Source organism: Phoca vitulina, unplaced genomic scaffold, assembly GCF_004348235.1.
Source record: "Phoca vitulina isolate PV1807 unplaced genomic scaffold, GSC_HSeal_1.0 scaffold4, whole genome shotgun sequence".
NCBI lineage: Eukaryota > Metazoa > Chordata > Mammalia > Carnivora > Phocidae > Phoca > Phoca vitulina.
In genome coordinates this window covers 40,879,526-40,892,199 of record NW_022589707.1, presented here as the reverse complement: position 1 = coordinate 40,892,199, position 12,674 = coordinate 40,879,526, and the positions used below count along the sequence as shown (strand labels likewise).

The window sequence follows — 12,674 nt, the reverse complement described above, 5'->3', positions numbered from 1 at the left end:
TAGTTTTTGTTTGTCCTGGAAGCTTTTTATCTCTCCTTCAATTTTCAATGACAGCCTAGCTGGATATAGTATTCTTGGCTGCATATTTTTCTCATTTAGTGCTCTGAATATGTCCTGCCAGTCCTTTCTGGCCTGCCAGGTCTCTGTGGATAAGTCTGTTGCCAGTCTAATGTTTCTACCATTGTAGGTTACATATCTCTTCTCCCGAGCTGCTTTCAGGATTTTCTCTTTGTCTCTGAGACTCGTAAATTTTACTATTAGATGTCGGGGTGTTGACCTATTTTTATTGATTTTGAGAGGGGTTCTCTGTGCTTCCTGGATTTTGATGCCTGTTTCCTTCCCCAAATTAGGGAAGTTCTCTGCTATAATTTGCTCCAGTATACCTTCTGCCCCTCTCTCTCTTTCTTCTTCTTCTGGGATCCCAATTATTCTAATGTTGTTTCGTCTTATGGTATCGTTTATCTCTCGAATTCTGCCCTCGTGATCCAGTAGTTGTTTATCTCTCTTTTTCTCAGCTTCTTTATTTTCCATCATTTGGTCTTCTATCTCACTGATTCTCTCTTCTGCCTCATTTATCCTAGCAGTTAGCGCCCCCATATTTGATTGCACCTCATTGATAGCCTTTTTGATTTCTACTTGGTTAGATTTTAGTTCTTTTACTTCTCCAGAAAGGGTTTCTCTAATAACTTCCATGCTTTTTTCAAGCCCAGCTAGTATCTTTAAAGTGATGATTCTGAACTCTAGATCTGACATTGTACTAATGTCCGTATTGAGTAGGTCCCTGGCAGTCGGTACTACCTCTTGTTCTTTTTGTTGAGGTGATTTTTTCCGTCTTGTCATTTTGTGCAGAGGAGAATAGATTAATGAGAGAACAGAATGCTAGCAGGGTAACAACGTCCCCAGAAAATATACTCTAAACAAATCAGAAAAGACCTGAAGCAGTGGGAAAAGAAAGGGAAAGAGAAAAAAGAAAAAGAAAGAAAAAAAGAAAAAAGAAAAAGATAAAGATAAAAACAAATAAAAGCAGAACAAAACAAAACAAAACAAAAACAGAATGTGATCAAATATGATCAGGCTGGTTTATAGATCAGTGCCACACACTAGATTTTGGGTGTATTTTGGTCTGTTAAAAGAAAGTCCCTCCCAAAATTTTAAAGAAAGAAAAACTTATATATGTACAAAAATAAGGGTTGATATGATGAAGGGATGGAATATGACTGTAAAGATGGAAATTATAAAAAATTTTAAAAAAAAGGGCGCCTGGGTGGCTCAGTCGTTAAGCGTCTGCCTTCAGCTCAGGTCATGATCCCAGGGTCCTGGGATCGAGTCCCACATCAGGCACCCTGCCCGGCAGGAAGCCTGTTTCTCCCTCTCCCACTCCCCCTGCTTGTGTTCCTGCTCTCGCTATCTCTGTCTCTGTCAAATAAATAAATAAAATCTTAAAAAAAAAAAAAAAAATTTTAAAAAAGGATTTGATAAGTTGTTTGAAAAAAGAAAGAAGAGGATTAAAAAAAAAAAAAGAAGAAAGAAAGAAAAAAGGGAGAGAATGTGATCAGGCAGGGGAGTAGAAAAAAACCATACACTAGAGATTTAGAGTATATTTTGATCTGTTAGAAGAAACTATCTCAAGATTTTAAAGAGAGAACAACTTATATATATATGCCAAAAATACGGGTAACTACTATGAAGGGATAGAATATGACTTTAAAAATGAAAAATAAAAAATTTTTTTTTAAAAAAAGGGATTGATAAGATGTTGGTTGAAAAAGGGAAAAAGAAAAATTCAGAAAGAAAAAAAGACAGTTAAAAAAATTAATTAACTTTGAAAGACTAAAGAATCATGGTAAAAAAGCCATGAATTCTATGTGCAGTGTTCCCCTAGCGCTGGAGTTCTGCCGTTCTCATTGATCGGAAAACTTGGTCTTGGCTGGCTGTTCTCGCTGATCTTCTGGGGGAGGGGCCTGTTGCCGTGGTTCCCAAATGTCTTTGCGGGGGGCAAAATTGCCCCGCCCTTGCCGGTCCGGGCTAAGTAATCTGCTCGGGTTTGCTCTCCGGAGCTTTTGTTCCCTGCAAGCTTTCCCTACAGCTTTGGAGGCGGAGAGTGAAAATGGCGGCCTCCCAGTCTCCGCCCCGGAGGAGCCGAGAACTCGGGGTCCCGCTCCTCAGTGCACCCCCAGAGAAAAGCAGTCAGTCACTCCCGTCTCCCCGGTCTCCGGCCGCGCTCCGTGCTCACCCGGCCTGTGACCGTGCCTTTCTATCTGGCACCCGACCCCGGGTGGAGTCTCCAAACCCAGCAGATCCCCGCGGTGCGCTCCCGCACCTCTCCTCCCGGGGGAAGAAGGTGAGTCTCCCCGGATCTGCCGCTTGTTGGGTCCCTGCTGGAGGAGCAGTGGCCCGACTGTGCCGCGGATCACGGTTTATAGCAACCCTGAGCTGAGAGCCCGCGCCTGGGCTCCGTCTCTGCAGCCGGCTTGCCTGCTCCGATACCTGGGAGCTCTGCCACACTCAGGCACCCCCGGTCTTTCTGTGACCCCGAGGGTCCTGAGACCACACTGTCCCCCGAGGGTTCCACCCCCCACTTCGCCACCAGAGTGACGTCCCTCAGCGGAGCAGACTTCTAAAAGTTCCGACTTTGTGCTCCGCCGCTCTATCACTTGCCAGAAGCGGCCGACGGAGGCCCCTCCCCCGCCGTCTATTCTCCCGAATATCGCCTCGGATTCACTTCTCCGCACGTCCTACCTTCCAGAAAGTGGTCGCTTTTCTGTTCAGAGAGTTGTTGCTATTCTTTTCTTCGATCTCCTGTTGAGTTTGTAGGTGTTCAGAATGGTTTGATCCCTATCCAGCTGAATTCCTGAGAGGAGACGAAATCCAGGTCTCCTACTCCTCCGCCATCTTGCTCCAACATTCCGATTTAGCATAATTCTTAACGGGCCTCGAATTTTTGAGAGGGTAAATGAGTATTACTGGTTTCAACTTAAAATTACCAGCTGCATTGGCCCTTAGCAAGAGTCAGCTTGTCCTTTGAAGCCAGGCTTTGACTTTTCCCTCTAGCTGTGAAGTCCTAGGTGGCTTCTTCCAACAGAAGACTGTTTCATCTACATGGAAAATCTGTTATTTAGTGTAGCCACCTTCATTAATTATCATAGCTAGATCTTCTGGATAATTTGATGCAGCAGCTTCTATGTTAGTATTTGCAGCTTCACTTTACACTTCTTTCGTATGGAGATGCTTTCTATAAATCTCATGAGCCAACCTTTGCTAGCTTCAAACTTCTGTAGCTTCCCCACTTCTCTCAGTCTTAATAGGATTGAAGATAAGATAGGGCCTTGTCCTGGATTAGGCTTTGGTTTGAGAGAGTGTTGTGGCTGGTTTGATTTTTCTATTCAGACCACTAAAACTTTCTCCATATCAGCATTAGGGCTGTTTTGCTTCTTATCATTCATGTGTTCACTGGAGTAGCACTTTTCTTTTTTTTTTTCTTTTTTTTTTTTTTTTATTTATCTGAGAGAGAGAATGGGAGACAGAGAGTATGAGAGGGGGAGGATCAGAGGGAGAAGCAGACTCCCCGCTGAGCAGGGAGTCCAATGCGGGACTCGATCCCGGGACTCCAGGATCATGACCTGAGCCGAAGGCAGTTGCTGAACCAACTGAGCCACCCAGGCGCCCAGCACTTTTATTTTCTTCAAGAACCTTTCTTTTGGGGCGCCTGGGTGGCTCAGTCATTAAGCGTCTGCCTTCAGCTCAGGTCATGATCCCAGGGTCCTGGGCTCGAGCCCCACATCGGACTCCCAGCTTGGCGGGGAGCCTGCTTCTCCCTCTACCTGCTGCTTCCCCTGCTTGTGTTCCTTCTCTTGCTGTGTCTCTCTCTGTCAAATTAATTAATTTAAAAAAAAGGCTTAAGAACTTAAAGAACCTTTCCTTTGCTGCCTTAATATGGTTTGGTGCAGGAGACCTAGCTTTCAGCCTGTCTTGGCTTTTGACATGCCTTCCTCACTAAGCTTAATCATTTCTAGCTTTGATTTTAAGAGTGAGAGCTGTCTTTTCCTTTGAGAAGACTTTGGGGCCACTGTAGATTTAATAAATGGTCTAATTCCCTTTTTTTAAAAATTAAGAAAAAAAATTATTTGACAGAGCACAAGCAGGGGGAGTGGCAGAGGGAGAGGGAGAAGCAGGCTCTCCACTGAGCAGGGAGCCTGATGCGGGGCTCGATCCCAGGACCCTGGGATCATGACCTGAGCTGAAGGCAGACGCCTAACCAACTGAGCCACCCAGGTGCCCCTAAATGGCCTAATTTCAATATTGTTGAGTCTCAGGGAATAAGGAGGCCCGAGAAGAGAAAGATGGGGTAATGGCCAGTCAGTGGAGCAGTCAAAACATGTATATTAAGTTCATCATCTTATATGGGTGTGGTCTGTGATACTCCAGAACAATTATAATAGTAACGTCGAAGATCACTGGTTGTAGATCACCATAACAAATACGATAATAATGAAAAAGTTTGAAATATTCAGAGAATTACCAAAATGTGATACAGAGCCATGAGGTAAGCAAATGCTGTTGGGAAAATTGCGCTGATAGACTTGTTTGATTTGGGATTATCCCAAACCTTCACTTTGTAAAACAGTTATCTGTGAAGCACAATAAAATGAGTTTTGTGTGTACCTGTTTTAAACATCTTTAATATTCAGTATTTAACACAGTATAATCCATCTAGAAAATATAGACTGAAATCTGTAATATATACATTTTATAAGTGGAAAATGTTTTAGATATATGTGGGACATAGGTTTTCTATTTGTATATATAAATATTTTGGTAATAAAGGACTTTTTATAAAACTTACCAATTGGCTGCAGGTAAGACTTGGCATGAGAGATTAGTGAAGTTAACAGATTTAAGGTAGAGAGGAAAATCTGGTTATACTGAAATTTGAGACATAAAATAGTAAGTTTTAGAAACTTAATGTTTAATGAAGGGGCACCTGGGTGGCTCAGGCTATTAAGTGTACGCCTCTTGATCTCGGCTTAGGTCTGGGTCATGAGTTCGAGCCCTGCTTTAAAAAAAAAAAAAAAAAAAGGAAAACCCTTATGTTTAGTGAAATCAAATTTTAACGGAAGCGTAAGTATATTTGATCACGTGCATGCTAAGATTTTTCTTGAGAAATTGGGTATCAGATTGCATTTTTAATACATAATAGAAACTCTACTGTTCAATTTATATAGATTTTTATAACATTAGGTTATAGCTTAATAAAAATCATAAAAATTTGACATGCTTGTTAAAATACTCAATGATTTGTAAACATAGTAACACATGTTTTAACTTTAGGATGCAATAAAAAACAATATGCTATAAGACATCACTCTAATATTAAAATACAATCTCTGTATTTTTGTTATTTTCCTTTAGGTTGGATGGAGTACTGCTCGTGATTATTACACATTTTTATGGTCTCCTATGCCTGAACATTACGTAGAAGGATCAACAGTTAATTGTGTATTAGCATTTCAAGGTAAGAACTGAGAACTGCAGAACTTGATGAAATTTGATGTTTTCTTGCCATTAAAAATGTTGTTCTCCATTGTAATGGTCTACTTAGGCATGTCCAACATATCAAAGTTGAAAAATTACTATCTTTGTTTAGCAAAAGTCATAGAATGTAAATATGTAGTGTAGGATACATATTTTATGTAGACATTTAAAAGGGTGGTTTTTTTTGTTTTTTTTTTTTTTTGCTTTTCATTGAAGAGTGAGTTTCTTTCCAGATCTTTACTTTGGATGATTTTTTTTCAGATGAGAAACTATTACTGATATTAGAATAATATAGCAAATTAGAGTGAGAAAAATAATTCTATATGAAAACCACAACGATAGTTAACAGGGTTTATAGAGCAGTTGCTTATAAAATGTATGTAAGGGAATAATATGAAATTTATTATTATCTTAGCTTGGCATTATATACAGAATTAAATACTCTTAATTTAGAAGTCTGTCACAGACTTTGCTTCAGAGTGATCTTTGTATTATAATTGCACTGATTTTTGGATTATATTAAAGCAAATTGTTAGCCTTATTTATGCTATGGATTCTTTTTGGTCTGTTGAAGCTAATGAATGCTGTCTTAGTATGATATTGTAATGCACATAAAATGCAGAGAACTAGGGGTGCCTGGGTGGCTTGGTCGGTTAAGCGTCTGCCTTTGGCTCAGGTCATGGTCTCAGGGTCCTGGGATTAAGTCCCGCATCAGGCTCCCTGCTCAGTGGGGAATCTGCTTCTCCCTCTACCCCTCCCCCTGCTTGTGCTCTAAACTCGCTCTGTCATGGGAGTGTGCTCTCTCTCTCTCAAATAAAGAAATCTTTAAATTAAAAAAAAATCAGAGAACTGCAAAGGAAGCAGTAATACTCTATTGAATGGGTCTAACAGTTTGTTCATTTGTCTGTTAAAGGACACCTTAGCTGCTTCCAAGTTTTGTCAATTGTGAATAAAGCTGCTACAAACATACATTGACAGGTTTTTATATGGATATAAATTTTCCACTCATTTGGGTAAATACCAGTGAGTACAATTGCTGGATCATGTGGTATGTTTAGTTTTATAAGAGACCACTAAACTGTTTTCCAAAGTGATAATACCATTTGGCATTCCCATCAGCATTGAATGAAAGTTCTTGTTCTTCTGCGTCTTTGCCACTATTTGGTGTTGGCATCGTTTGGATTTTAGTGGTTTGTTTTTCAAAAAAACTTTATTCTGAGGTTTGTGTATGTTTGGTGTGAAAATCATTTGGCAATGTGACCATGTGGAACTAGCATATAAAAAAATTTTGTTATGTACTATGTCAAGAAACATTCAGAGGATAAAATTTGTACTGTAATACAGGCCAAGATTTAGGTCCTCATAATGTTTTATGGATTAAGAAATGATGTAAATTATGTATCTGGTTTATCTTTTAACTCATAGCTTCTTTTTAGATAATCAAATTCAAATGTGTATATTGGAACTGATTTTGTTTTTAAGATTTTTTAAGATTTTATTTGAGAGAGTGCATGCACAAGCATTGGGTAGGGCAGAGAGACTCCCTGCTGAGCAGGGAGCCTGACTCAGAATCCCAGGACCCTGAGATCATGACATGAGCCAAAGTAGGACACTTAACTGACTTAGCCACCTAGGCGCCCCAAGATATTTTTTCTTAAAAATTGTGGGTTTATTTCCAGGCATTTTTAATGTGATTAATTTTCTTAAACTAATTTACTCAGTTTGTTACAGTGACTAATGACTTTACTAGTGATCTACCAAGAAGTTTAAAAGCAGTTTGGAAAAAAAAAAAAAAGCATTTGATTTATTTATACTTTAAGAACATTTTCAATGGGAGCTAAGCATAAAGGCAGTAAGTTTTCCAAGTTTTTGAAAATTCATCACGTTAATTTTTACTTTGAAATTCAGAAATAAAAGCTTCTGCCTGCCTAGAACTCATTTGTTATATAAAGAGGTCAGGATAGAGTCATGAAAAACTTACTCATAGAGTATTAGAGCTAGAAGAGATTTTAAGCATAATCCAAAATCACTTTGCTTATTTTGTGAATGAGTCATGAGAATCCTGAAATGCAAAACTCAGAACAACTAACAAAAATTCGTAAATACAATTCTTTTCCTATATGGACCCTTGTCGTAATTTGATTGCTTTACTATTTTATTTTCAATGTTATTAATCCGATTAGAGATTTTTCTAGATGGCTTTAAATTGCAACTCTGAATAACTAGGTCTTGTATCTCAAATGGATTTGAACTATTTATTAGTGGGTTATTTTTGTGAGATTTATCAGACCTTGAATATCTAGTTTATAGAAATTCGAATGTCATGATACTGGAGCTGATTAGAGTATATATATTTTTTCTATTTAAACTTTTAAAGTAATTCTAGTGGCCATTTAAGTTACTCAGCCATGGCTTAATAAATTTATTTGTACATATTAGGATGGTGGGGTTTTTAAAAACTTTTAAAAATATATTGCCAAATCTACTCCTAAGTTACTTTTTTTTTCCTTAAGAGAGCATGAGGGGTGGGGGGGAGGTTGGGGGGAGAGGAGAGAGGGAGAGAGAATCCCAAGCAGGCTCCACACCCATTGTGGAGCCCAATGAGGGGCTTAATCTCTCACGACCCTGAGAATATGACCTGAGCTGAAATGAAGAGTTGGACCCTTAACTGACTGAGCCACCCAGCCATCCCCGTATTACTCTTTTTTAAACTTTGTATTTTAAAATAATTTTGTGGATGTAAAGTTGCAAAAACAGTACACAGAATTTCTGTATACACATTACCCAGCTTCCCTTAATGTTAGCATTTTACATAATACCTTTATTTAAAAAACTGGAATTTAACATTTTACACATTTTAACATTTAACACTTGTACGAGTGACTATAGTAACCTTATTCAGATTTTACTGTTTCTAATAGTGTTCTTTTTTCTGTTCCTGGATCCAATCCAGAATCCCACTTTGCATTTAATTGTGTTATCTTCTTATCTCCTCCAGTTTGTGACAGTTCCTCATTCTGTCCTTGTCTTTCATGACTTTTACCTTTTTGAAGAGTAGTAGTATTATTTTTAAAGATTGTATCTGTTTGGGTGCCTGGGTGGCTCAGTTGGTTAAGTGACTGCCTTTGGCTCAGGTCATGCTCCTAGAGTCCAGGATGGAGTCCCGCATTGGGCTCCCTGCTCAGCAGGGAGTCTCCTTCTCCCTCTGACCCTCCCCTCTCTCATGCTATCTCATTCTCTTTCTGAAATAAATAAAATCTTTAAAAAAAAAAAAAAGATTGTATCTGTTTGACAGAGTGTGAGCGAGGGCACAAGCAGGGGGAGTGACAGGTAGAGACAGAGAGGGAGAAGCAGGATGTGGGTCTGAATCCCAGGACCCTGAGACTAGGGTGGGAGCCCAAGGCAGACACCCAACTGACTGAGCCACCCACACGCCCCTTTTGAATAGTATTATTATTTAGTGTGTTTTGGGCGCGGGGAGAGTAGCATGTTCCTCTTTTTGTGCTGGTGTTTTTTCGTGATTAGATTGAGGTTATACATTTTTAGGAAGAAAGCCATACAAGTGCTGTTGTACTCTTTATAGTGCATTGTATCAGGGAGTACTTGATGTTCATATCTCATTGCTAGTGATCTTAATCTTGATCATTTGGTGTCTGTTGGGTTTTTCTACTGTAAAGTTAGTATTTTTCCTTTTGTAAATAATCTTACAGGGGAGTTAGAGAGTAAAATACCTTGTTTTTCCTCCAACTTTCACCCACTAATTTTAGTATCTCTCAGTAGATCTTTCTTACAACAGTTTTTACTGTGTTTGCCTGATGATTTTCTGTTTTCATTGATTGCACATTTATTATTTGGGGTTATTAGGAGTTGTCGTCTCCTTCCCAATGGACTCATGGATACTTACTTTCTGCTATGGAATAAAGTCTGGTAGTACCGTTTTTTTGTTGCTCCAATTATTCCAGCTTTGTTTGGCCATTGCGAGCTCCATCAGGCGGGCTCCTGTATTTTTTGACATTCCCTCCACCCTCCTGCCACTTTGAATTCTTTTTTTGAGGACTTCTTTCTTTCAAGCACCACAAGATGTTCCAGGCTTATCTTGTATTTTCTCCTCCCTCCTGTTTCTAACGAAGAAGGTTAGCTATTTTTAACAAATGAAATCAAGTGAAGTAGATATCATAATGCTGAAAATTTCAAGTTATGAAAAACAGGTGTATTGATAAGAGGTTTTTGGATAGATAGGAATATTCAAGATAAAGTGAATGTAGTGATCTTTATTTTTTTAATTTTAATTTTTAAAAGATTTTATTTGAGAGAAAGAGTGAAAGAGGGTGCATGAGCAGGGGGAGGGGCAGAGGGAGAAGCAGCCTCCCTACTGAGCAGGGAGCCCAATTTGGGGCTCGATCCCAGGACTTCGGGATCATGATCTGAGGTGAAGGCAGACGCTTAACCCACAGAGCCACCCAGGCATCCCTGTATTGATCTTTATATATTCATTTCACCACCACTGGATGCTTCCTTTTTACAAGTCATTATGGGGGATGCTAGAATTTTTATACATATTATTTATCTGCCCTCAGTATTTCTGAGTTCTTGATAGAGCATATAAAGCATGTATATTATCAGTGGTAATTGATAGTATAGGTGGAGTTTTTTTAATGTAAAAAATACTGTGGGAGCTTTGGAGAGAAGGAAAGTTTAATTTTGAGCAAGGATAATTAGCAAAATTTAAAAGAGTGTGAGAGATGAAGAAAGAAGGAACAAATATCAAACACATATTTGTCAGATAGTGGGCTAAATGGTATAAGTACATTATAGATAATTGGGAGCTGTGAGATAGATGTCTTCATAGCTCTTTTACAGATAAGAAACTGGGGCTCAGGGAGGTTGAGTTACTAATGGCTAGTAGTAGAGCTGGAATTCCAGAATAAAGCTGTGTGGTTCCAGTGCTTATTTTTATTCTGCTGCACCGGTGGACTTCTTCCTCCTTTCTTTTACACAGTTCACATACCACATATTCCTTTTGTTAATATCTTTGTTTCATGTAATGAATGTCAAATTTGAGGGAAGATTTCTTTAAATGACATTCCTACCTGCAGTCCTCCTCGATTTTGTGCTGGGTCTTACCTTGCTCCTCCTCCAGTCTTTTTCTCATTGAAAAGCATGTGTGTTGGGGCACCTAGGCAGCACAGTCGGTTGGGTGTCCAACTCTTGGTTTTGGTTCGGGTTGGTCTCAGGGTCGTGGGATTGAGCCCTGTATTGGGTTCTGCACTCAGCGTGGAGTCTGCTTGAGATTCTCTCTCCCTCTCCCCGTCTCGCTCATGGGCTCACTCCCTCTCTCTTTCTCTCAAATAAATCTTAAAAAAAAAAAAAAAGGAAAGAAAAACATATATGTGACTCTCCCAGATAAGTTGGTTTTGCCCTAGTGAAGATAAACGGAAAGGATATTCAGGGAGGATAAATTTAGAGCTAAGAGAAATTAGAGCATGTTTACAGAAGAAGGGAGAGTCTAGTTTTTTTTGTTGTTTTTGTTTTTTTTTAAAGATTTATTTATTTGACAGAGAGAGACACAGTGAGAGAGGGAACACAAGCAGGGGGAGTGGGAGAGGGAGAAGCAGGCTTCCCGCTGAGCAGAGAGCCCGATGCGGGACTCGATCCCAGGACCCCGGGATCATGACCTGAGCTGAAGGCAGACGCTTAACGACTGAGCCACCCAGGCACCCCAGAGAGAGTCTAGTTTTGATAAGAGGAAAGCCTCTGTGTGCCTAGAACAGGTCGGGAATGAGTGGAGATGGCAAGTAATTTTAAATGGGGGGGGGGGGGACCATTAACTTCATAATAGGAAGTTTAATAATTTTTTTTAACTTCCTTTTAGGATATTACCTTCCAAATGATGATGGAGAATTTTATCAGTTCTGTTATGTTACCCATAAGGGTGAAATTCGTGGAGCAAGTACACCTTTCCAGTTTCGAGCTTCTTCTCCAGTTGAAGAGTTACTTACTATGGAAGATGAAGGAAATTCTGACATGTTGGTGGTGACCACAAAAGCTGGCCTTCTTGAGGTTGGTACCAACAATGAGCTAATGATTTATAGATAATTTAAGAACAAAGCTCATGTTGGCATTTAAAAAATTCAGAAGAATAACCTGAGAATCAAATGGTTTTTAACTAAAATGGTAAACTGAGAGTGTTGTTTTTGAAATGTTTTAAATTTCTTCCTGTCACAGGTTATTGATTGCACTGTGCAGGGACTGCCCCTAGGGCCTATCAGTATTTTGTGCATAGTAGATGTGCAGTAAATAACTATTGGGTTAGATTTAAAGCTTTCCTAATGTTACCTTACACTAACTTTTCTTCTTTAGTGGTTGCCTAATCCATTGATTATAAAATAGTACAGATTTGGGTTGTGAAGGTGGTGTATAAGGTAATAAACCTAACTGTAATTGGATGTGAACTTCATTTCACTGTACCACAAGCATGCTCTATTCCAAGTGTGGCAGTGAATCAGGGAAGATTCCAGTCTGAGTTTAGGTTGAGCATTTAGAATGATTTCCTTGTTCATTTTATCAAATGAGTATTGTGGGTTAATCATAATTTAAAGAGAAAACGTGAAAAGCTTCTTATATTTTTTTAATTGACTATTTGGGAGGCATTGCATTGGCTCCAATAGAAATTTACTGTATAGATAGTCTAATAATGCCTTATGTCTTAAATTTTAGTAATTATTGAAGGACAGACTAGAACAACATTCTTATTTCAAGATTTCAGTATCTTTAAACCTAAAAAACTAGAATGTTACATTTGAATTTCTGTGAGAAACATCTTATTTAATTGGTTCATTCTATATTTTTGGTTAATTTACATTTGTATTTAATCTGGCAGGTCATTGCTTTTTCTTTATAGTCAGATGGATGTTTTTTATATGTAAATATTAATTTATGCCTTTGATTTTATTTTATTTATCTTCAAAAACAGACGAGAGAAAAAAGATAAAGGTCATAGATATAATACTTTTATTAGATAGTCAAACTAAGAAGGTTAGAAGGAACCAATCATTTTTTATTGTGAATTCTTCTGTATCTTCCCTTCCCCTTCCAGAAATTCCTTTCTTATCTTAAATAAAGAAATGTAACTTTTATAGGGT

General features: G+C 38.7%; 1 protein-coding gene across 2 annotated transcripts in view; it reads left to right on the top strand.

Annotated features, from left to right (window-relative positions):
- The window catches only part of TAX1BP1 (Tax1 binding protein 1), a 92,693-nt gene that overhangs the window by 17,827 nt on the left and 62,192 nt on the right, over positions 1 to 12,674 (top strand). For both annotated transcript variants that reach the window (XM_032401885.1, XM_032401884.1), the window contains exons 3-4: positions 5,410 to 5,512; positions 11,405 to 11,592. In XM_032401885.1, the coding sequence (XP_032257776.1) occupies positions 5,410 to 5,512; positions 11,405 to 11,592 (291 nt within the window). The remainder of the gene's footprint in view (positions 1 to 5,409; positions 5,513 to 11,404; positions 11,593 to 12,674) is intronic.